General features: G+C 40.1%; 2 protein-coding genes across 7 annotated transcripts in view; one reads left to right on the top strand and one right to left on the bottom strand.

Moving 5' to 3' along the window:
• spire1b (spire-type actin nucleation factor 1b) overlaps positions 1-16,315 on the top strand; it is a 42,697-nt gene extending 26,382 nt beyond the window's left edge. The window contains exons 5-18 of one of the 4 annotated variants that reach the window (XM_034611224.1): positions 2,409-2,483; positions 2,809-2,973; positions 4,054-4,140; positions 5,378-5,507; positions 6,122-6,163; positions 9,201-9,251; positions 10,147-10,310; positions 10,444-10,537; positions 11,025-11,167; positions 12,933-13,070; positions 13,335-13,405; positions 13,525-13,552; positions 13,675-13,967; positions 15,176-16,315. In XM_034611224.1, coding sequence (XP_034467115.1) covers positions 2,409-2,483; positions 2,809-2,973; positions 4,054-4,140; positions 5,378-5,507; positions 6,122-6,163; positions 9,201-9,251; positions 10,147-10,310; positions 10,444-10,537; positions 11,025-11,167; positions 12,933-13,070; positions 13,335-13,405; positions 13,525-13,552; positions 13,675-13,967; positions 15,176-15,431 — 1,737 coding nt within the window. In that variant the 3' untranslated portion in view covers positions 15,432-16,315. The remainder of the gene's footprint in view (positions 1-2,408; positions 2,484-2,808; positions 2,974-4,053; positions 4,141-5,377; positions 5,508-6,121; positions 6,164-9,200; positions 9,252-10,146; positions 10,311-10,443; positions 10,538-11,024; positions 11,168-12,932; positions 13,071-13,334; positions 13,406-13,524; positions 13,553-13,674; positions 13,968-15,175) is intronic. The other 3 variants (XM_034611225.1, XM_034611226.1, XM_034611227.1) reach the window with 3 other exon arrangements.
• Positions 16,316-21,033: 4,718 nt separating this feature from the next.
• On the bottom strand, positions 21,034-24,760 carry LOC117776943. Of its 3 annotated transcripts, none has more exons than XM_034611365.1 (10): positions 24,756-24,760; positions 23,579-23,836; positions 23,029-23,163; positions 22,502-22,633; positions 22,335-22,403; positions 21,872-21,966; positions 21,653-21,779; positions 21,434-21,554; positions 21,276-21,346; positions 21,034-21,198 (listed from the first exon to the last, which is right to left on the bottom strand). In XM_034611365.1, the coding sequence occupies exons 1-10, from the start codon at positions 24,756-24,758 to the stop codon at positions 21,079-21,081; spliced, it is 1,131 nt and encodes a 376-aa protein (XP_034467256.1). In that variant the 5' UTR covers positions 24,759-24,760; the 3' UTR covers positions 21,034-21,078. The 3 variants fall into 3 exon arrangements, with proteins under 3 accessions (XP_034467256.1, XP_034467258.1, XP_034467259.1); XM_034611367.1 differs by having other exon boundaries at positions 21,434-21,503; XM_034611368.1 differs by lacking the exon at positions 22,335-22,403.
• Between the last annotated feature and the right edge of the window lie 126 nt (positions 24,761-24,886).

The following is a 24,886-nucleotide window of genomic DNA, read 5'->3' as shown; positions in this document are numbered from 1 at the left end:
CACTTGATGAAAAGATTTGAAAACTGTCTTAGGGAAAATGAAGATGAGCCGATAGTGCGAGTCTTTCATTCCAGATGCATCATCCACTCATTTTAATTTCCCCCCTAAGTTCACATTCAAATATTCTCTTTTATTTTGATACACATTCAGTATATGATCAAGTGCAGGATTTAGTTGTGTGTGTGTGTGTGTGTGTGTGTGTGTGTGTGTGTGTGTGTGTGTGTGTGTGTGTGGTGTGTGTGTGTGTGTGTGTGTGTGTGGTGTGTGTGTGTGTGTGTGTGTGTGTGTGTGTGTGTGTGTGTGTGTGTGTGTGTGTGTGTGTGCTGTCTTCCTCCTCAGGGTTCCTTCCTGCTGTGCACTGCTGCTGTTGCCCTTTTACTGTGCGTAAAGCATCTGAATGAATAAAGGGGATTTTGTAGGTTACATAACTCTGGTAGAAAATAGAGAGGAGAGAGAGGACTCAGGGTGGAGGAGGCTGAGAAAGAAGAAGCTTATAAAGCAAGGGAATCTGGGAACTGCAGCCTTTTTAGCCCCAACAAGTAAAGATTTCTTATAACAGAGGTGCACATTTCTTTCATACATGTGAGCAATCTACCAGCTGGAGGACAAAGATGGAAAATACAGGATGAAATAATCTGCATGAAGCAAACACTGTATAATGATTTTATTTTATTTTATTCTAGATAGTTTTAGCCACACTGTCAAGTCTTCCTTTATTGTGATTCAACAGACACATACACAAAATATATACCAATAAAATGAATCAGCAAGGAAAGCAACACAGACACACCCCACCCACCAAACCCCCAGAGCCAGGCCACCACCTCATAAGAATATCAGTGTAAAAGGTTTTTGAGGTTTATTGAGAGTGAGTACCGAGCCTCTACTGATTCAACTGTCCTCTTCTGTCCGTCAACAATTAGATGGAGTGAAATGTTGTGCAGACATTCATGGTCTCTATAGGATGATTTGTAATCACTTTGCTTATCCTCTGACTTCTCATTTAGCACCATCATCAGGTCACAATTATAGTGTTGTGTGTGAGTGGATGTGAGAGAGAGTACACATGTATACAGACCTATGTGATGGTTCATGCAGATGTGCGAGTGTGTATCTGTTGTGTGAACACTTTTGGAGTTTCAGGAGGTAAACAGTGTTGCCTGATTGGGGTATGTGTGTCCGCCCCTTCAATGCTTGTCATTATTCATGTGGACTTCTTTTAGGGGTATGACGGTTGGGTTTTGTCCACACAAGCGTTGCTTTGCATGACTGAATTAAAATGCTGTCTCCATCACATGCAGAGAACACTTTGAAATCAGCCTTTTGAAATGGAGATGTGTGGATTTGATGGAGAGCCATGCTGGTCATACCAATGAGATAATGATGTAATGAACTAAAGTCTCTAGGCTCTTCAATGTTCAAATTAGCACTGCTTAGATTTGATGGGCTGTTATAAGCTAGTAAGCACTTAAGCATCACCCTATGTAAATAGACTACTGTATACACAGTACGCATGTAGAGTGCATTATGCATCATGGTGTGAGTGATATTATGTAACCGCTACATTGAGCCTCCAGTCCAGCCAAGGCAGCTGTTCCTGAGCAGGATGATGTTGAATTGTGGTGATTTGCAGTCAGCTGGGCAGATTGTGCAGCTAACCTTGTTAGAACACTGCATTAACTTCCATTCATTGTTGACAGACTAACCAAAACTGTCCACAACCTAACTTCACTTATGGCTAACCTTAACCTTAACCTAACCACATTTCATATCTTACCCCTAAATTTAACTAGGACCTCAGAAATGATGTGTTGCCTCATTAGGCTTTGGCCCCCATGAGGTCTACTGGTCCGTCTGCACTGAAAAAGGAACATATCTGAGTTTATAGCTTTAAACACAACCTCAGATACAAAGTGACTTTACATAAGGTTTTCTTTTCTTTTTTTTTAGGGCTAGTAGTGTTAAGCCTAATTTAGAGAATTTAAACAGAATTTAGTGACATCTAGTGGTGACATTGCATGTTGCAGGTGAATACCCCTAACCTCACCCTCCCCTTCCAAACATGAAAGAGAACCTGTGGTAGCCTTCAGGTGTCATAAAAATGCAAAGGGTGTTTAGCTTGTCCAGTTTGAACTGTATTTATTTCCTAAAGATTTTACTTTTGCTCTTGATTTTTTACACCATTGGCAAATTTTACTGTTTATTTGTGTTTTCTTGGTGTCTTAGAATGATTTGTTTATTTACTGTACTTGGCTATATTGTAAATTACCTCCCTGTATTTAGGAGCTAAAATAAAGGTTGAATGACTATGTAGACTGTAACTGCAAGTCTGTAACTGAGACATACAACAGGGCGATAATTCTGCTTGATTCTTGTTTTATATCCTATGTCTCTGTCTCTTTTACCAGAACCTCCGTAAAATGGAGGCGGACTCGTCAGAGGAATCCAATCGTGAGCTGATCGAGCTGCAGAACACTGACTGGGTAGGCAACAAGTCTCCTGTCCTAAGACCTCCAGCTTCAATTGATCATTTCACTCATCAAAGTTTAAGTGACCTTAGGGGTCGGGGTGGGGTGGGGGGATAGTTCATAGCTGCATGTTTATGAATGCATGTATCACTCTGAATGGGCAGTGATAAAAAAAACTTGGAAGCATGTTGAGATGGATAGAACCACGCCCCTTCATGAACCCTCCTTATTCTGTGAGGTCAGAGCACAGATGACTGCTATTGTATATACTCGTATCCAAAGGGTCACAAGCTATTTCTGACATTTCCTCTTCCATGCTGCCCCTTTCTCCCTCCGCCAGGCTCGGTTCTGGGTCCAGGTGATGAGGAACCTACGTGAAGGAGTCAAGCTAAAGAAGGTGCAAGAGCGTCAGTACAACCCTTTGCCCATCGAGTACCAGCTCACTCCCTATGAGATGCTCATGGATGACATCAGGTTCCAACGTTTCAAGCTACGCAAAGTCATGGTTAGTGTCTGGTTCTGACCACACACACACACACACACACACACACACACACACACACACACACACAAATACACAGAAGCTAATGCCATATTTCAGTTTAAGGAAAAATTGCTTTGAAAAACTTGCAACTGTTACATGATAATTACAGGCTGGAGTGATGCTGTGTTGGCTACCAGCACAGTGCTGGGCATTCCCTCTGAGTCACACTGTGAATAGACGAGGACAGATCCAATGAGCAGTCTTTAATTTGAGTTAAAAATAGGGCGAACCGATTAGCAGTCAGTAAGGCAGTGGTATCCAAAACTCAGAGACAAAAGGCATTGTTAAAGAAATGCAGATGGGGAAGACTGAGGATCAAACTGCCGACCTTCTGGTTGGAGGACAACCGCTCTAACCCTCAGCCACAGGCCACCCTTACAAATGCAAATACAAATCAAAAGTGTTTCAAAAGCTTAACACAGGGGCAGGATCACGACAATCTTGTAATTTTAATGATGCACAGACATTTGGCACTTTGAGGCTCCAGTTTTTCATTTGATGCAGATGAACAAATCAACAACCAGATCCCCTTCAAACAAAGATCCTATTATATTGCTGTTAAGAAGACCCCTCAATAGGCTGTCTTCACTTGCTTACATTGAACCAAACAAAGCCGGCATAGAAACTCGATTTTAGATAGCGTGCAGTTTCAGAGTCGTGTGACAGCGTCGGCATCTTTCCCGCTATGCTGATTCAGCTCTGTGACGTCCTCTGTAAAGGCAGAACAACAATGCTCTCCCCATCACATGTTCATATCTTCTACACAGAACAGCGAGACGGAATAAAGGCACAAGATAATTAAGAGTTTAACAGAAAATTCTGTGAATTGTATAAGTAAATCAAACAACTGCTCTAATGTGAGAATTTGCTGCCTTTTGTTGTTTTGTATCATTGTCAGTTGAATATCTTTGGGGTTTGTACTGTTGTCACACAACATTTTGATGGACAATTTTCATTCATGTTGATTTTTATTTTCTATATATTACAAATTACACAATTAACTAATACAAGAACATGTTAAACCCTGTTCTGTTGTTTTAGGTGAATGGAGTCATCCCACCCAGGTTAAAGAAGAGTGCTCATGAAGTCATCCTGGAGTTCATCAGGTCCAGACCACCTCTCAACCCTGTGAGTAAATCAAGCCAGTAGATTTAATATGATATTGGATCGGACACTGTCCCTACAGAGCCAATGAAGACCTGAAAATAGACCAGTGCACTCTCTATTAGCAAGATGATGATAATCTGATATAGTGCCCATCCTAAATCGTACCCCAGACATCACAATGCCTTATACAAACATTTACATTTACAAAAAGACTTTAAAGTTCCTTAAAGGCTTTAAATTTAGATGCCACCTTACTAGATTTTTCAGGCCAATGCTGATTTGAGAGTTTAAAAATGTCATCACAACATGAGCAAAGACTTACATAAGAAAGCTTATTGATATTTATAGATACACAAAAGCATTTTGACCAAAATATGTAGTGAGAGGTTTATTGCTGGTTGTTCTCCCTGGTAAAGAAACTATGCTATATTCACTATCTTTGGGATTTCTGCAGGACATTTTTTTTTGAAAGAAACAAACAATGATGACTATTGGTTTCACATGGGATACAAACAGCTCTTTTCTGTGTGAGTGGTGTGTTTTTGGTCCACCCATCCAGCTCCCAGTCCCACCCATACTCCTTATGCAAGTGCCACACTGGCTGCATGAGCAGCACGTGTGGAATATCTTGTTTTTCACGTGTTATCAGTTTAGAGTGGCCCCGCTGCCTGTGTAAGAGGTGCGTCTTAGGCACGTGAGCCACGCTGCTCTTCTAGGGAGCCCTACTTTTATTTGAGCAAATACAGTGATCATACCAGAAACCAATGTAGCAGCTCCACTGCAGACATGCAGCAGACATGCTCCCTGTTTGAACAACATTTTGTGAGACGCAGCAGATCAGCGATGTAGCCGTCACGTGCTAACCCAGTGTGGCCCAGGCTTAGCAAAGACCTTGTTGCTGTCATAATTAAAACAGCTGCTACATGTCATGTAATAATAAAACTATGGGTCACAATCAGCTGAATGCATCGACAACCGACTGGAGGACACTCTCAATTCTTTATATTGCAGCTCTGTTAAAACCACTGTAGCCTTTCTAGTGAAGCAAGAATGTTGCAGCTTTCTACATGAAGTTTCATTACAGTGTAAATATGAATATGATATGAATCTTACAATCATGGGACTGAACTCTGGGTAATGTGTTGAGGAACTGGCCTGCTGGTTTTAGCTGTTTGTTAGTGTCATTGATTTCTTTCACACAACTTACTCACTCACTGTTTTCACATATTTTTCTTTTATCCATCATCCTCTGTGCTAGGTGTCAGCTCGCAAGCTGAAGCCACAGACTCAGCAACCTCCGACCCTGCATGAGCGGATCCTGGAGGAAATCAAAGCAGAGAGGAAACTGCGACCTGTGTCACCTGATCAGGTCCGCAGAGGAAGGCTGGGTAAGGAAACTCGCCACGTCTTCGTCACTGTTCTTGTTATGTGACACACACACACACACACACACACACACACACACACACACACACACACACACACACACACACACACACACTCGCTCGCTCTCTATCTCTCTCTCTTGCACATGATGCTTGCATCTGCTGGGCATCATGTGCAAATCGACTAAATACAAGAAATATCTTGTACCTTCATTGTTTTAAGCTTTATCCTTCAGTTTATTTACACTTTGCTCCACTTTTATTTGCACCTCTGCTCTTTGCTCTTGTAGCTAATTCTGCCTAACTTATCATATTTGCATTGCAACAAATGCACATTATTGTTTTGTTGACTATATTGTGTGCAATATAGTGAAAAGTGTACATGAATAATAATGCTAAGTGTCTGCAATTCCATGACCACTAATTGTACTAAAACAACTACTGTTTCTGAATGTCACTTATCTCTCACCATTGGCTGTGGTTAATTTGAAATGCTATTATCTACCATCCTGAAAGTGTTTATACTTCAGTGATCTGAACAAAGACTATAAGCATGTTATACCCCTGTCTTAAGTCCTGCCTTAACTCTACTATGCCATGATTGTTTCTTCTTGCAGTAATTCGGCCACTTAGCATGTCTTTCAGTTTTGATGCGTCAGGTAAAGTTTCCTCGCTGCTTACCTGGCTTTTTTTAAATTTATTTTTTCGTGACTTTCTGTTAACCTCCTTGTTGTGGCTGCTCATCTGCTTTCCTAGCTCAGACACATGCAAACACACACACACACACACACACACACTCTGCACACATCTCATGTCATGCTTCAGTGGTTGGTGATGGTTGCCTGCTTTGTGTGGAGGTGAAACATTGTGATGATGTGAGACACGGGTCAGTAGGAGGATGAGACACTGGTGAGAACAAAGTGATGAGTGACACATTTGACCGACAGAGTGGATACACAGGATTTTCAGTTACACTAAGGACATGTGATACCCTCAGTGTTTATATGGGGAAAACAGATACATAGTGGATATTTTATATACTGCTCAATATACTCAGTTGACAAATTTTGCCATTTAGACCACAAAGTTAAGGAGTAAAATTTACGAAAAGCACAATTTATAATAAATAAATGATGCATTCAATTTTAAACAAGATAACATTTTTAAAAAGCCTGCTGGCTATGAAGAAATTCCTTCACACACCAATTTATCTGCCAATGACACACAGTACTTTAATAAAACATAGTCTTAAGTTCAACTGAAGCTAATGTGAGTCTTCAGGAGTCATGTACTTTCTAAAGATACTGTCCCTCTCCTGTAAGCTAGAATGTGTTTAATCTCATTATATACACACAATATATATATATTTTGCTCTAGAGCTAAGAAATGTGTTGCTGATCCTTTGTATGTATCTCTTTATTCATACAAAATAACAGACTGTGAGCTGAATGTTATTGTTAAGTAGTATGGGCAAGTTTCATTGCATGTGCACGCCTCACTGCCCATGGTGTTTTGTCAGAAGAGGGGATCCTATAACTTCTATTATTATCCGAATTTGCTAAATGAGAAGATAAGACTCATCTCTGTCTGAATAAATCAGATCACATTGCCTCACATGAAGACTGGAATATAATCAAAAGGTTTCACTTCTCCTGCTGCTGTGAAAAGGCACCAGTGTTAAGATACTACATTGATTGCCAGTGAATTCTGTGACATCATCCAGTTATGTCTCGTCCAGAGCAAGGTGAGGACCCAAAGGCAGATGACTTACGAGGATAGATCAAACCAATTCTTTATTTATAACTTAGTTGTTCCAGTTCACAGTAAGGCAGTCCAAAATGAAGTCAAAGGTCCCAAAACACAAAAAACTGAAGTAGTTCAAACACACAAGGAATAATAATATGAAACCCACAGAAACACTCTCAGACAAACTGATGAGAAGAACTAGCATAGGGGAAAGACGGTGATTAAATACACAAGTTAACAAGACACAGGTAAAACTAATAAAGAGGGGGCAGGTAAAAAACAAAGGAGGGAAAACAGGCAAAGATGGGAAATAAATCAAAAAAGACACACAGGGAAAGAAAATTCAAAATAAAACAGGAATCACGACAACATAATAGATCACAAAACAGTATCTAACCTTAGGCAGAGACATACAAGGAAGGGAAACACAGAACACAAACGCAGAAATCTAAATACACCAAGCAAAGTCACAACACAAACACAACTGGAAGTCCACAACACAAATCCAAAGTCCAGTCTTTTCAAAAGTTCAACAGAGGGAGCAGAATCATGACACAGTCGATTTGTATGTATTACATTGTTTCTCCTGTGTGTAGCTTTATTCCTGAGTTGAGAAATGTTATCGTGCTTATGTTTGAATGCTGAGGGAAGGGTTGTGAAATACCATTAGTGTTACCTCAGCACAGCTCCGACCTCTCTGTACAGGAGATCATTTTGATGTTCCCATTACCCTGAACAGTAGAGGTGCTGAGTCAACGGCTCATACAGTCCCTCTTATCTACAGCTCCTGTCAGACAAATGGAAAGGGCTATCTGCCTCGAAAACTTTCTGCTGATCTCTAAACACTCAGGAGAGGTGTCACCTTTGCTAAGCTCACTATCCCTCAAACATACTGCTGTGATGTGGAACTGTTCGGCCAGAAGTATAATCAAGGAATGAGAAGGAGCGGCCGAAAGAGTAACTGCGTGTGTCTTCAAGAGTCATCAACTTCAAACAAAGGGGTCTTTAATGGAGACAGGATCAGTGTGGCTCCCTGAACAGACTCACAGCAGCAGTGATGTCTATGCATAGGAACAACGTAATGAGACAGTTTGGATTGACGCAGTAAGAAAACACTGCAGAGGAAAAGGAATCAGAATAATGCAGAGTTATCCACTTTCCCTTCTACTGCAGCCAGTGTCTCTCATCACACCACAATCTGTATCACCTCATCCTCTCTCATTCATGCTGTCCAATGTGTGTGTGTGTGTGTGTGTGTGTGTGTGTGTGTGTGTGTGTGTGTGTGTAAAAAGTTTCCTCTATAATTGATCACTCTTGTACAGAGAGAGCAGTTTGATTCTCCTTGACTCTGTTACTCTTTGATAGGGAGATTGAACATACCCACACACACTTCAATGGACCTGATGAAGGCCACATCCACATTACTGTTTTCGTTTGCATCAACTCTGCTAAATGATTTTAGCTGCCGTTGCCCAATTCTGTATGAGCTATCACACCGTTTCGTTGTATGATGGTCATGGTGTGATGATCCACTGGACTGTCAAGGTGGCAACAATTTCGACGAGTAGTTAAACATTTTGGGAAATTAGCTTTTTGAACTATCTTGCTGAGAGTCAGATAGGAAGATTAATACCACTCTTAGGTCTGTACACTAATTATTAAGCCAGAGCCAGGAGGTGACTCGGACACTGGCAGTGTTTGTGGGTGTGTGACCTCCTGGCTCTATAGCTTTATTGCACAGACACAAGAGTAATACTGATCCACCCATGTAACAGAGTGAGGACAACCACATTCCCCCCAAATCTCAAACTATTGAAATGTTTGAGATAAAAAGTACAAAATAATACTTGGACTGCATTGGTCATCACAGATCATCGGTGTCTATGACAGCACAGGCTCATAATGGAATGCTTTAGTAGTTATCCTAATGAAGGAGCTGTCCCCTTTTAGGTTTTGGCAAAACTCGCAGTATGCCACAGGATTTGTTCCGTGCAGGAACAGGTAAAGTATGAGCGCTGCTCTGGTTGAGAAAGGCCTCGTTCACCTGTAACCCAACGGCCTTGTCTGTCTGCCTCCCTGGCTGTGAACTAATATTTCCTCTATTTGAATATTTGAATGCTAAGTCCTGGTAAAGATGCAGGTAAAGTGTACAGTTATGGCTAATGATGGCTACTCTATTTGTGTTTTAGTGAATTTTAAAACATGGCAAAGACACAGCTCTAGTTTAGCTCCTGTTGAGCCAATGAGCTCATGTCGTTGCTTTTCCCACAAGGAGAAGAGACTTGAAGGATCCTACAGATCCTATCAGCCGTGGCCCTTTATCTGTCTGGTGTAGCAATTGCTTGTCTCCCCTTCCCACACTCCCTGCCTCCCTCTAAAACCCTCTTTTCAGGTTGTTTCTTTTGTCCTTTTGGGCTCCCAGAAATCACAGTTAAGAGGAAGGGAACTTGAACTTGGTTGGTTACCTTGAATTGATTCAGGGCTCAGTGACCCTGTTAGTGACTTGGTTTCAAGAGTTTATCTTTGGTTGTCTGCAGAAAGAATCCTGTTTAGGGAGTTTAGAGTCCAAATTACATTTCATTAAAGACGCCTCCATGCTCCGTGTGTAACACCAGCCTGCTCCTTTGCCTCCCCTCAGACCAACTTACCATTCCTGCCCTCTTTTCACTTGGGATGGATCTCAGTCTTCTCTAACAGGATTCATTGCATCTTATCATCCTACCTCCCATTCATACATTAACTGAAAACAATCTGTGTGGGAGGACGCAACATTGATGGTAGATTTTTAAGAAAAACAGACTAAAGATGCAAGGAATCGTGTGAAGAATTGAGAATCATCTCAAGTGTTTTTCTGTGTCTATATCTAAATAACTGTCTCTTGTGTGGCCCTGAACAGATGAGTTTAGTCCATACATGGGCAGAAGGACGTCCAGCTCTCTGTCTCTGAGCAACGGAACAGCTTCCCCCAGACTAGAGCCCTCTGGATGTCACTCTGCACCTCAGAGGAAAAGGCTCCTGAAGGCTCCCAGCCTCGCCGAGCTGTCCAGCTCGGACTCTGATGTCAGTGTAATGAGTTTGTGTGTTTATGCATCTGTGTGCTTGGATTGTATGTGTGTGGGATTTTTGGAAACATTGCATCCTGCATGTGCAGAGTAAGTAATGAGTGAGTTGCTTGTGTATTCCACATATTCAGGACGAGATTTTTGGGCGCATATCAGCCAGCAGCTCCAGTATGGCCACATCTGTGATGGATGATACATCGCCGGAGTCTGTGCTGGGGAAGAAAAGTGAGTGAGGAAATACTGCCCTGTTACAGCTCAGTCACCTCCTCAACTTAAACCACATACTGATGAGGGATGGGGTTGTTTTGATTTTACAGTCTCACCAGCATTTTTATCCTTCCGACAGCCAGTGGCCGGAGGTATTATGTTTTCAGGTTGTCCGTCTATCCGTTAGTCCCAATCTTGTGAACATGATATCTCAAGAATACCTTGATTTGGTACAAACATTCATTTTGACTTACAGATGGTTTTGGTGGTCAAGGGTGAAATGAAATAATTCGATTTTGGTGGTTGAAGGTGAAAGATCAAAGTCACTGTGACTTCATATGAGTCTGTGAAAATATGGATTTGGACTGAGACTGGTATTTCTACTTCTCTATTCTGTCTGTACCTCTGTACCTGAGCCCTGATTTAACCAGTCAGGGGATTCTCCCACCTAAGCCGCCTTCTTTGCTCTCTTCTACATCTCTTCTGCTTTGTCTATGGACACCAGCTCCCCCCATGTTCCTTCCCATCTCCTCCACACCTCAGCCAGAGAGGCGTCAGACCCCCCAGAGGAGACACTCCATCGAGAAGGAAACCCCGACCAACGTGCGACAGTTTCTGCCACCTTCCAGACAGAGTTCCAGGTCTCTGGTGAGTCAGACACCGTTACCTACATGTCCTTATACACCATCAAACATATTTAAAAAGTGAATTAAAAACCTTATAAAAACACAAACAATTTAGATAATGTGAGTGTGATCAGTAAAAACCCCCACAATGCATCAGCATTCAAATTGATTTTTTTAAGGAACTGGAGCCTGGGATGGATTGGTCACAATGATTCTGTCCAGTAACTTAATAAGACAGATAAATAGAGGGAGACATGTGTATAAAGAGGAACATCAGAGGGTGACCAGAGAAGGAAATGAAGAGGGATTGAAACTAAACACACACCATCGTCTGTTATCCTTTTGTTTGAATTTCCATCAGTGGATGACACTCAGCTATAAGGTTTGTCAGTCTGTAGCTGCCCATCCTAGGGCTGGATGCTGCTTTGGTCAAAATCCTTCATTTCACTGCCTTTGGTAACATATTAACAGTCTAATTAAAGTAGGTATCTGCAACTACATCTCATCAAATCTGCTCGGATGTGGGACAAACAGTTTATTTTAGTTGTCCTGGAATGGGAAGCTTTTAATGTATGATTTGAAACTAAGCTACACATTTTAACTTAATATTTCTGGGCTTTCAGTGCCCAGAATAAACACTGTTTAAGAAATGTTTTCACCATAATTCCAAAGATATAAAAAATTCTATTTGAAGCTGTCTGATGCATCATACCCTCTCTTGCCTTATCAAACTGTCAGGAGTCATGACGTTAGCAGGGATCGAAGTACATCTCTCAGTAACTCATGACGTGAACTAATACGATAATTAGTCTGACAAATAGGTCAGGCTCCAAAAATGTGATCTTAGATTCTTACATAGATATAATGCAATCCAACCAATCCTTTTTAGAACATCCCTGCCTTCGGGTATGTCTTCCACACTAGTTTTCCAGGCAACCCTGATGACATTATCAGAGTTATATTCTCAGACTTACAAAGCACACATAGGCTGATTATTCCCCGATTGATTGATTGACCTGATTATTAAAACAACAGTAAGGTGTAAAATCATTGGCAGATCTTGGAGTCTTCTGAATCAGGGGCCATAAATGGGCCACAATTTAAACACAGGGGCCAATTGTCCAACATCCATGCACAATTCTTCACTGAGTAAGTTGCACATTTAATCCATTCTTTTTTTACTATAGCTTTGAGTAAAGCCACACATTATTAAATATATTTAAGACAACTAAAAGGGTTGGGGGGGCACTTCAGGGGCCCCCCTAGCCTCGCTCCTAAATCGGCCCCTGGCCTAAAGTCAGTGGATTTTCCATTTTATGAGCAGCCTCATTAAAAAAAATCTTTATTCACTTTTAATTGAATTAATTTTATTGTTTTGCCACTTGAGGGCAGTAGAACAAGCTGTACACAAAACACTTACTATAACTCAGCCATTAAGTGATGATGGCAAATGGCTGAGCAGACAGTTGCTTATCTACACATCCAATAGGAACAGAGCGACGTAGGCATTCGTTGGAAGTTCTGCTTCTGTATTTCACTCTCCTCTGAAGTACAACGTTTCCATGAGCACAATTCCTACAAATGAAACTAGACAATCATGGCTTGAATTTCTGTCTTGTTAAACAAAACAAAATGCATTAGTTTGTTAATGGTGTTTTGTATTTGTGTGTGTGTGTGTGTGTGTGTGTGTGTGTGTGTGTGTGTGTGTGTGTGTGTGTGTGTGTGTGTGTGTGTGTGTGTGTGTGTGTGTGTGTGTGTGTGTGTGTGTGTGTGTGCTGTTGTTGCAGGAGGAGTTCTGTTTCCCTGTGGAGTGTCTGTCTCTGACGGTGGAGGAGGTGATGCACATCAGACAGGTGCTGGTCAAGGCGGAGCTGGAGAAGTTCCAGCAGTACAAAGAAATCTACATCGCTATGAAGAAAGGAAAGGTAACCTGTACGATACACTAAAGTATAAAACTAGCCGATGGCTGTTGTAACCAGCCCTCACTTATGGTAGAAACACTTCTACTGAATTGATTGAATTGTACCTTTCTTCACTTTGGCAAAAGGTGAAAGAGCAAATATATTTCCCCTCAGAGATACAAAGAATGTGATTTCTAGTGTCAACAAATTGATTTACTCACATTATTGAATGTCTGCATTTATTTATTTTTGTTCTAATATTTGTTTCCCATGTCTTTTTTCTTGTAGCTCTGCTTCTGTTGTCGAAGCAAAAGGTTTTCCCTTTTCACCTGGTCTTACATCTGCCAGTTTTGCAAAAAGTAAAACATTTGAAATCTTTATCTCAACTGTTTTCAAAATGTTATGTAGGTAATCTAAGAAAGTATAAATAATTAAATTCACCATCACCATTCACCTTCCTATTCTTTCTCTTTTTCAGGCCTGTCTGTTCACAGTGTTGTAAAAAGGTAAATCTTACAGAATAACTCTCTCTGAGCTGTGACGTGAGAACATGAGGTTTCATAACAAAGGATAATTTTCCTCAGTATTGTTTCTCAGTTGTTACATTCATGCCTTCCTCCTCTGACAGATGCGGCTGCCATCCAAACCTTACTCCAGTTTGCCCATCTACTCCATTGGCTCGACCAAAACCCTCCCGAGGGAGAGGATAACTGCCATGGCTGCTGTGGGACAAGGACTCTCTGTGGACGAAGTGCCGGGGACGTCAGTGGAGCAAGCGGTTGAGCCGTCCCCTGCTGTGAAAAGGGCAACGATGGGATCACCTAGAGGAGCTGCAAAACCTGCTGGAGCAGCAGCTGCTGCAAAATCTGAGAGATCCTCCAGTAGTCCGCAGCGCCACAGCATCCAGAAGACCATGTCCAAGTAAGAGCCATGAAAACAGATATTTACTTACTCAGACTCACAACAGAGGATGTTATGTTCTGATCTGGATAAAAAAGTTGCTGTTCTCATTACTGTGACTGCTGCAGAGGGTTTGTAGGTTTGTGGATGAACCTCAAGAGAGAAAAATACTCCAAATGCTCACAATCTTTTTAATTCATATACAAAAACTTAGCAGAAACTGTAAAAAAAACAATATTAAAGAGATTACGGCTCTATGTCAGGACTGTTGGTGTTTGAGTACAAACTGTCCTCCTCATCTAATTTGTATCCTCAGATTTACAGCACATTGTCACTGACATCTAGTTAATGTTATGATACCAGACTAGAAAGTTGTGATTTTTATACATTTTGATTCACCAATAAAAAATCTGATAGCACCCGCAGGTATTTTAGCCATGGTCATTTCATTATGATATATCAACAAGAAAGTTGTAAATCTATGAACAAAATTATGTAACTCTGTATGAAAGAGCAAATAAGAGTTGACCTGGTAAAATATAATTAAGTTTTTACTAATAACAGAATAACTGCTTTAGATCCCTCCATCCTTGGAGCACATTTGACCTAATATTGATATAGAGTTTTGTGTTTTGTCCCTATGTGCCACCTCATATTTGTCGTTTCACGTCATTTCTTGAAATGGTGGAATTATTTCAGTGTCATAATCCTGATATACTAATTAAATCAAAGGCTCGCTGCAGCACTTTTAGATATTATTTGTTCAGGTATTGACCTATTTGTCTTGTTGAGATTTATGCCACCAGCCAAGATAATGGGAGTGAATTTAATTTAAATAAACAGCTGCTTGAATTGGAGATAGCAGTGAAAGCTGAGGCCTGTGGCTTGTCCAGGGTAAGAAGGACATTTGTTCGGGACAGATATTTAGATATTGATTTTTTAAATGTCATTTCACAATGTAGTGAGTCCAACAAAAGAGGTTCCATCTACTTTGTACTGAGATGAAATATCTCAAAAACAAACCCACTACAGTGGCATGTAGTGTACAGTAGTGGTACCTCTGCATATCACTACATTTTTGTGAGAAAATATGCTAGTTTTAGTCGTTCATAAGTAAGTTATTTGTTATTGTTACCAAGCAGTCAAGTTTGCTTATGACTTGAACACTGAGGCAAAATAAAATGTATAAATACAGTGTGTTCTCTCTCCCCTGTTTCTGTTCTCTTCAGGTTCTCGAAGCACGGCTCTTTAAAGTCTCACGAAGAACTTGAGCTTCCCTCGGAGCTGACGGAGGACTGGGCCACCATGGAGGTGTGTGTGGACTGCAAAAGGTTTATCTCCGACATAATTGCCTCCAGCAAGCACAGCCTGTCTCTTGCCACCAAGAGGGCTCGCTTAAAACGCAAGACCCAATCCTTCTACTTGTCCTCTCCTAGAGGAGGGGAGGAGTACCGGCCCTCTGAACGAACAATCAACGAGATCTGAAACTCTTCATTCGTCTCCCTGGCTGCTCTCAGCTCAGATTGCACAATTAGATCACTCCCTGGATATGATGATTATTGTACATGTGTAATTCAGTAAGATTAAGCTCTCACAGTGGCTGGCGTGAACCTTAGTCTTAGACAGTGTGGTCTCGTTGCTGTGTCCTGATCATCGTGTACAGCTCCTCCAGACAACAGCTTACTGTAGATTTATTTTTTCTTTATCATAGATGATCCTTTAAATTCTGACCACAGACCTTTGACTTAAGAGGCAAGAACAATGCAGATTGAACTCCCTCCTGTCTGCTCGCACAAAAGCATGGTCCACCCCAACTCACATTTCAAATCAACAAGCACAAGACAGAAGAAGGACTGGTGTGTGACGTCCTCAGGCACTTGCACTGCAGGAGACACAGACATCATGTTGTGAACTTAGGGTGACACAACTGAAACTGTGGAATATCAAACTGTTAGTTTTATATGGGTTTGAAATTAGTTTTTTTTTTTTTACACATGTATATATACAGTAAATGATTGTTCGATAAAAGGTCACCCTTTGTTTATTGATTTGTAGCTTTATTTTTCTGATGAAGCTTTTTTGTTTCCCAAGTTTTACAAAGCATCACTGTTCTTCTTTAGGAAAAAAAAACATCACGTGTTTTATTTTGCATCACATCTAGAAAGATCATCTGTCATTAATGCAGAATTAGTGCCAAATATAACTTCTTTCTCATCAGTCTTACACCTGCTGTGTGTTTGCAGTGAACTTGCAACAAACTGGGCCAACCCCTGGTTATTAAAAAAGTGGTTCCATTCCAAATCAGATGCATTTCTCTATGTTAAATATTCAAGCTACAGAAGCTATGCTCAAAGCAAAGGTTTCTTGAAAAACACCCTTAAGTATGTTTCAGTAAGAGCTTAACTCTCAAACTCAGCTAATGTGCTACTATGCGGCTGTGGCTTGTGTCAGATTTGATTACCAGTGTCCTGGCAATGTAAATGGGCAGGGTTTGGGTAAATAGACTGTATTTATCTAGCACTTTTCCAGTCTTATCTACCACTCAAAGTGCTTTACTGTACAATTCACATTCACTCATTCACACATTCATTTCTATACATACCATTCTTAAACTCCCGTCAGGAGTCCATTGGGGTTCAGTATCTTGCCCAACGACATTTCGGGATGCAGACTGATGAAGCCTTGGAAACATTATGAAAAATATGGTTAAAACTGATGCAGTGGGGTCTGAGATATTGTATCTTTTAGTGCCTGTAGAGGTCAAGCTTTAAAAGTGCTTAATATCCCAAAATGCAACTCAACAACAATATTTAATATTACCCAGCTGTAGAGAGTAACTTCATGTGGAAAATTGTTGCAGTGCCCCCTATATGAGAAAACAACCCTACAACTATCATCTGATTTGCGTTGCTAAATCCTGACTAATCAAAGTACATGACATCACCTGTTTCCAACTGAGCCCCGCCCACTTCAAGCCAGTGATATGAAAAGCACAAGACAAAAATAAAATACTGTCGGATCCCATCACAGACAGGCAGCTGATTCAGAAAAGAGTTCTCTGTCTTTTAATGTTGCCTAACCAGACATACATAACAGAAATGTAAAGTATGTTCATTTGGAATCATTATTTTGTGTATTTGTGTCTCTCAGATGTGCATAGAACCACACAAAGAAACATTATTATCTGCAGTACCATGTATAATTTTTCAGACTTGCCAATTAATCATTTATATGAAACATCTGCATATTTTTGCATTTATTCTTAAATATACCTTTACATTGATAAATGTATAGTGTTAACTCCATTATTAGACTCCTGACTTGTGTTGTCATGTAAAAAAAACACCTCATTTTTATGTGTTTGTACTGATATATGTTTAATGAACCCCGTCTGTCAGTACAAACATATGTTTAACACATACAACAAGTGGTAATATAATGCATTTATGATTTTCCTCCATCATCCAGAGTCTCATAGGCAGGATTAATTACCTGAGTTGTGGCCTGGATCCATTTTACCCTTCATTACATTCCTCCTGTGATATTTCTGCCTTAAAATTTGCCTTTTTTTATGGTCACACTCACATGTTGAACAGTCATCTACTGTTACTGTACATACTTTGTTTCTGATGGTTTTTTGGTAGGTCAGGTCTGTGTTGATCTGGTGATATCTCAACAGTGTGTTCAGCTCGATGTGATGGGGAGGTGTTGGAGGTCCACGGGGGAAAAAAAAACTCACAGTGTGACAGACGGCATCATGCATGTACTACAGTGTAGCTTGTACCTTAAAGTCTGTATTACCTTTAAGCTGTAACTCCCTGCAGAGTTTGCAACAGATGATGACTACAACAATAAACTAATGGAAAACCTGTCCACTGTCTATTTAGTTTTTTCTTTTATTCAAAACTCAGACTCAAAAACAGTTCTACAATATACTGTCACTTTTTTATTGTTTGCGTGCTGGACATTGTGTGCAGAGATATTTATTTACAGTCAATGTTTTTCATAAAATTCAACTGAATTAACTTTTTTATTGTAAACGTACGCGTTTGCGGCTCATATATAAATTTGAATGATTTACTGAACTGCTGTTATTTTTTCACTCATTGCATGTTGGCTATTCCACTGGTCTGTTAAGCAATCGACACAATCTTCAACTCTCATCAGGATTGTGATGGTGGAAATCTGTAAATCAGGACTGGATCCAGCGTGAGACCCAGGTGTGCTGCCACTCTCAATCTGGAAACCTTTATCTTTAACTGATCTGAGGCTAAATGCCAAAAGTCTGGATGGTTTTCATAGCAACCATATTTTGAATTTGGTTTGACAAATAATACATAAGTCAGTGGCTGCTGCAATTCGTCATTTCCTCCCCCCTAGCCTACTGCAATTCATTATCATTAAACAGCAGTTCGTAGTCAGTGAAAATGCAGCAGCAAGACCACATCAGTCCTAGCTGAGCTCCACTGGCTCCCCATCCACCACAGAGTTCAGACCGAGCACTTGCGTCCTCAGTGCCCGATGCGGCCGCGGGGGAGAGCGGACTAGGACTGTTCCATTTGCCGACAATGAGAGGAGGGGGGGAGTCTGGATTTCTAGTACTTTTATCATTTTATTTTATAGCCAATGATTATGCTAAATGAGTCCTTACATTGTTATGATATTGTTTTCAGTACTAACAAAAGGAGTTATGTTTTATGTACCTTTTCATGAGAATATGTATGAGTATTCTGGTCTGGGAACCCCGCTGTCGCGCTGTGGTACGTGCGCTCAGGAACCAGTCTGTCTGCATTTGCAGCTGAAGGAGACAGTTATGTTTATGGAGTGTTCTGCTTCTAAGTGTCATTCCATAATTGAATGCATGGCTATGTGACTACCTTCTGAAAAAGCAATATAAGACAGCTGTAATGTATAAAGCGCAAGTCTGTACTGTAAGGCGTTTTAAAGTTATTTCAAAACTTTTCATGCTACACGTGTGTATCGAATTTCGTGAAGATCGGTTACACCAGACGGAATTGTTGCGTTTTAGGGGGCGCTGTTAAGCCGCGCCCATTTCCAATTACTCCAGAATACTTACATTTTTACCAGACCTGACGCACCCGCGAAATTTGGTGAGTTTCCAAGTATGTTAAAGCCATCAAAAAAGCCGTTAGCTTTGCTACCTCATTGTATCTCTCCTGAAATGTTCTCCAGTCCGTCTGTAAACTAAGCACAGTCTTCTATGTTTCGCAGAGCTGGATATTGAGGTCAGCACAGAGCTCCACATTTTGATTTCTCCTGTCTGAGTTCTGATTCCCGCTCACTTGCCTCTAGAATTATAGTGTCATCTTTTCTCATATTTCATTGTCGCCAGTTCCTCACTGGGCGTCAGATTCTTGCATATCCATAACTCTTCTGTCAGTTTAACATGTTCCTTCACCGTCTCCTGTTCTACTCACCACTCATTCACCCTCAGTTGTTTTCTCTTGCACAATATTACTTGGCGCATCTTGTCATCGTACATGATGGACATTTCTTTCATCTTCTGCAGTTCTTGTCTGCTCTTCTCCTTTGCCCTCAGTTCTGCAAGGAGTTCAGTAAAGTTGGAAAGATAAACTCAAGGAGTTCAGTAAAGTTGGAAAGATATTCACAGATTCGGACTTCCCGGATCAGTAAGTCAAAAGCGAAACATTGTTAAAGCACAAATGCCGCATAATTCCCACCGTAGTAAGGTGGACAACGGGCTACAGGCCAGTTATCATCAATATGAGTCGTCCTCCGTGATGGGCACAGAACATTGGTGTCTATGTACATCCTGCTGTGAGACGAGTGCGCAGGGACCGTCTACAAAGTGCAACACCGAAAAAAGATATTACAAAAATATTAAATAACTTCACTCTATTACTGTATATTCTCACCAAAATCATGTCACAGGTCCAGGGTCACCTGCTGGCTATGCTACAGTACTTAGTTTCGAAATAATATATTTTGCATAAGTTTGGGATATATTATTCAATAACTTCACTGTAATACTGTATATTCTCACCCAAATCACGTCACAGGTCTAGGATCTCCTGCTGGCTATGCTACAGTACTTAGTTTGGAAAAATGTGGTTTTGTATAATTTTGGGAAATATTTATTTTGGAAAATATTTACAAACTACACTGTAATACTGTATATTCTCACCAAAATCATGTCACAGGTCCAACGAGTCCTGCTGGTTATGCTACAGTACTTAGTTTGGGAAAAAGTGATTTTGCATAATTTTGGGAAATATTTATTATGGAAAATATTCAATAACTTCACTGTAATACTGTATATTCTCACCAAAATCACGTCACAGGTCCAGGGTCTCCTGCTGGCAATGCTACAGTACTTAGTTTTGGAAATTTCTTTCTTTTTAATGGTCTTAAAGTTGTTTAAGAAAGTGTATTGGCACCAACTACACGTCAAACACAAGGAGACCCTTGATGGTTATGCAATACAAACGGAAAATGTATTTCTCAATTTGTGGAATTTTAATCAGTATCGCTTCAACATTTAAGCCATGTAAGAAGGTGCCATATTTGCTTTCCACAAACCAGAACCTAATTTTATTTTATATTTTCATGAATTGATGTACAGAAATGACTCAGACACATAATCCATCTTATCATCTAAACTACTTCTTCTGGGAAGGCTGAACGTTTGGTGTAGGAGCCCTTCCCAGGGGTCAGTAGTTGAAAAGTGGGTTTCACGCTGAACAGTTTATTGTTTCATTACAGTCCCACAATAAAAACATTTTATGGAAAAAATTAGTTGTGAACCTCCCTTTGTTTTTATGACCAATAAGCGAGATCATATAGAATCACTTTTGACAGGTGTTGTCCAATTTTCTTTGTGTTGAGGATTTCAAATGATATTGGTATAAAGTAGATTGTTATTCGGTCAAACTGGTGGAACTGGGGACCTATGACGTTTTTTTATGGTGTATTTGTTTGAATAAAAATATACTTCAAATTCATGAAAAGAAAAGCCATCAATAGTTCTGTTGTGACTGCCTGGCTCTTAAGGCAATGAAACACACCATTTCAAAGATTAACTTGAGTTATTTATTCAACAAGATCTATACCTCCTTTATCTGGTAGAAGTCAGCCAAACTCCCTGACAGCCTCATTGGTTAGGGCTGTTGCACAACTCACAATACCAAGGTGTGTCTTTGTTTGGTATTCGTGCTGCTGTCATTCCAAGGCACTGCGTGTGAAACCATCTTGTACACGTTCCACACTGAATCTACATGGGGATAAATACATTAAAACCAATACACAAAATTATATTCCTTTAATGTTATTCCTAACATTAAGTCTCACCCAAACAGCATCATCAGCAGTTTGGGGCAGGTCCTCATTTCCACAGAAGGAACAGTACTCATCCTTTGAAACTGAGAAAAAAACAAAACAATACGTGTAGATTACTGTTTAATTTGTAGGAAGTGTTCAACATAATTATTGAATCTTTCAAACAATACCTGATCCTTTCAGAATGTCATCTGCCATATCTCTTCTTAGATTTTGAAGAGATTGCTTTGATGCGTCAATGTGAAACATCTGTGGTATGTTAGGAAATTCCTTCACCGTCATCTTGGCCATCTGTACGGATGGCAAAACAACACATGTACAGAGTATGATCTTACACAGCCAAACATGTTTTATTTATCACATGCAAATGACATGTTGCATAGAATCACCTGCATGACAAAGATCCCACAACTGGTGCCATCTTTCTGGAAGGTGTGGGTTATCTTGCCAGGCTTCCACTTGATGTTAACCCAGTCCTCCTTTCCAAATCTATTCCGGCGCATCTTGAAATACTGCCTAAAGGACAAAAGGAAAATCAATTTATACATTTGCGCTACGTGTGTGTGTGTGTGTAACTTATTTATTTCCAATAATCTATTTAATATTACTCAAATCTGTAGCCAGCGTTTCTGGAGTCCTCAACTTCATTTGACCCTTGCAGAGGATCAACCACAAAAATGTGGTTTGAAAGGGCATGTAGATACTGTTTGAAAAAGTAACATATTATTAGACCATACAATCTTCAAATATGTCAGCAACAACAGCAACAATAATAAAATACTTGCCTTACTTTTTAAGTAAAAAGCCATTTTAGATAGATAGGTATATTTTAACATTCTACTTTGTATTGAGCGATTGAACGCTGTCACATTGACCGCTGATCAGTTTGAATTGAATTTGAATTGGGTCATAGTGAATGAAAGAATTCTCCTTCAGACTTTAGATGAGCATTAGGGTAATTTTGGTAGTTATACATCTTTATAGCAATTATAAGGCTGATAATCTTTAAATGCTACACTGTACACAATGCTGTAAAGGCATTTAGTACTACATGAGTAGCTGTATACTCACCACAAATGTCCAGTGCACATTTCTTATATTTACAAATCCAATGGCTCCATCATAGTCAGCAAATGTGACCTGACAAAATGTTTCAAAATGTTAGAACTGTATTTCTTCTGTAATATAATATATATATATATCAAATTTAAACAATTCATTATTATAGTTGTACTCACCTTTTTTAACCCTTGCCTGGCCATCTGCTCTCTTGTGCCGTGTAAAATTACACCCATGGTGTAGTGATTCATGTGGTATAGTCGGCCAGGAGTATCCTCATAATTAATGGCTCTAATGTAACATTCCATTACCTTTTGGATAAATTGTAGGGAAAATTAATCATACAAAAATACCAGGTAATGGAGAGGCTAATGTTTAGTCATGTTTAATTCCATTGCTGTCAACATGTTTGAGAATGGATCATTTATCCAGCACTTTTGCTAAGAATGGTTTGTCTGAAGAGAAAACACAGAATAGAGTGAACAGCACAACCTTTAGGCAGGGAGGGAGAACAACAGTATAAAACACACATTCACAGTCATAACACCCACTCCAGACATGCTGGATTGACAGTCTACTTGAATATCAATTTTCTGCAGCACAACTCATGACATATTCACACAAACTTCTTTAAGGATTGGTGCATCAAAAGGTGGATTAATTTGAGATAAACAATCTGATACAACAGTTTTAATGAGAAACTTGCCTCGCCAATGATAAGTTCATCAGGCCTCAAACTCTGGAACTCTCTGTGCCGCAGGGTGAAATTCAGCTTCTGTTCAGCATGTCTTAAAACAGCCACAACAACTTCAGTTGGTTTGCATGTCCAAAGGGCATCAACCTGCAAGAATATGGACAATACAACTGTCATAACTTTATACAACATTTGCAAACTTATTCCATTAAAAAATGTTCAATACTCTGGCTGCACATGCTACTGTACTCATACAGAAAGCTACCATTGAACTAGCCCACCTCATTTTGTATTCAAGAATATTTCTCCCATTATTAAATTCCCATTGTTGTGTTTTGGTAAGGATTTTGTTATATTTTTAATGGAAGATGGATCCAAGCTGAGCTGTGTCCTGGGGTGAATACAGCTGCCTCACTTTTGTTTAATGTTTCTTATTGTTTCCTTAACAATGTATTTATAGCTCTAGAAAGTGCTCAGTTGCTTCAAGCTCTCCAAATTACAATGACTTGATTTAAATCAGTTTAGAGCATACATTTTATCTAACTAATCAGCAAAAAAGTACCTCTGTTGCAGGCTCGGAACCTGTCCTTGTGAGGTCATTGCTGCTGTTCTTCTTATCTGTGCACTTCTGGAGATTTCTTTCAGTCTTCACAGTTGACTTTGTTCTCTCTGGAACTGGAACAGTGTTTGGAACAGTGTAAAATTTGGAGCTGGCACTCTTGGGCTTTGCTCTGTCTCTCTTTGCCCAACCCTCCGGAGATTGAGAGATGTCCTTTGGTAGCATTGGTTTAAGGAGTAACTGCTCAGAGAAGTTATGAGACTGTAGCATAGCCAGCAGGTGACCCTGGACCTGTGACGTGATTTTGGTGAGAATATACAGTATTACAGTAAAGTTATTGAATATTTTCCATAATAAATATTTTCAAAAATTATGCTAAATCACTTTCCCCCAAACTAAGTACTGTAGCATAGCCAGCAGGAGACCCTGGACCTGTGACGTGATTTTGGTGAGAATATACAGTATTACAGTGAAGTTATTGAATATCTTTTTTCGGTGTTGCACTTTGTAGACGGTCCCTGCGCACTCGTCTCACAGCAGGATGTACATAGACACCAATGTTCTGTGCCCATCACGGAGGACGACTCATATTGATGATAACTGGCCTGTAGCCCGTTGTCCACCTTACTACGGTGGGAATTATGCGGCGATGGTTCTTTAACAACGTTTCTCTTATGACTTATTGATCCGGGAAGTCCGAATCTGTGAATATCTTTCCAACTTTACTGAACTTCTGCAAGGTACAGCGGGAAATGTATCAGCTGTTGGTCATTCATCTCTTGTGCCATCATGGTCTTTTCCTCAATTTACTGCACTGTTGAATTTACTTATTCAGGTGATTACTCTGAATATGTTAAGCTGAAAGAATAAAACTTGTTTGTGACTATTAACTCCACCCAGACTTTATATAAAAGATCACTTCATAGGAATCATTAAGCAAAGACTTCATTGTTGTCAGTTTGCTTTAATATCACAGTGTCAGCATAGATTCCTTTGATGTCTTCGACTGTTGCAATGGTGAACGATTTATAAGATCTGAAGAGAAACAAGTGTTTAATAGATCTCTATTAGTCTGTTTGTAGTGATAGTGATAGCACCACCTACTGCCAAAAGAAGGTAAGCCTCGTTTTACAACTTTAATTTGATTTACATTAAATTGTCCACACTTGATGGCGTGGACCATAATGTGTTATTGGTGGGCGTGGTCCAGTGCCGCGCGACGGACGCAGGAAGTAACGTGTTTATCCTTCCTGCGATGCACAAAACACGCAACACGGAGCCGTTTCGCCCGGTCCCTGTTCGCCCTCCCTC

Source organism: Hippoglossus hippoglossus, chromosome 16 (assembly GCF_009819705.1).
Source record: "Hippoglossus hippoglossus isolate fHipHip1 chromosome 16, fHipHip1.pri, whole genome shotgun sequence".
NCBI lineage: Eukaryota > Metazoa > Chordata > Actinopteri > Pleuronectiformes > Pleuronectidae > Hippoglossus > Hippoglossus hippoglossus.
The sequence above is the reverse complement of the archived record's forward strand: the minus strand, read 5'-3'. Positions and strand labels throughout refer to the sequence as shown.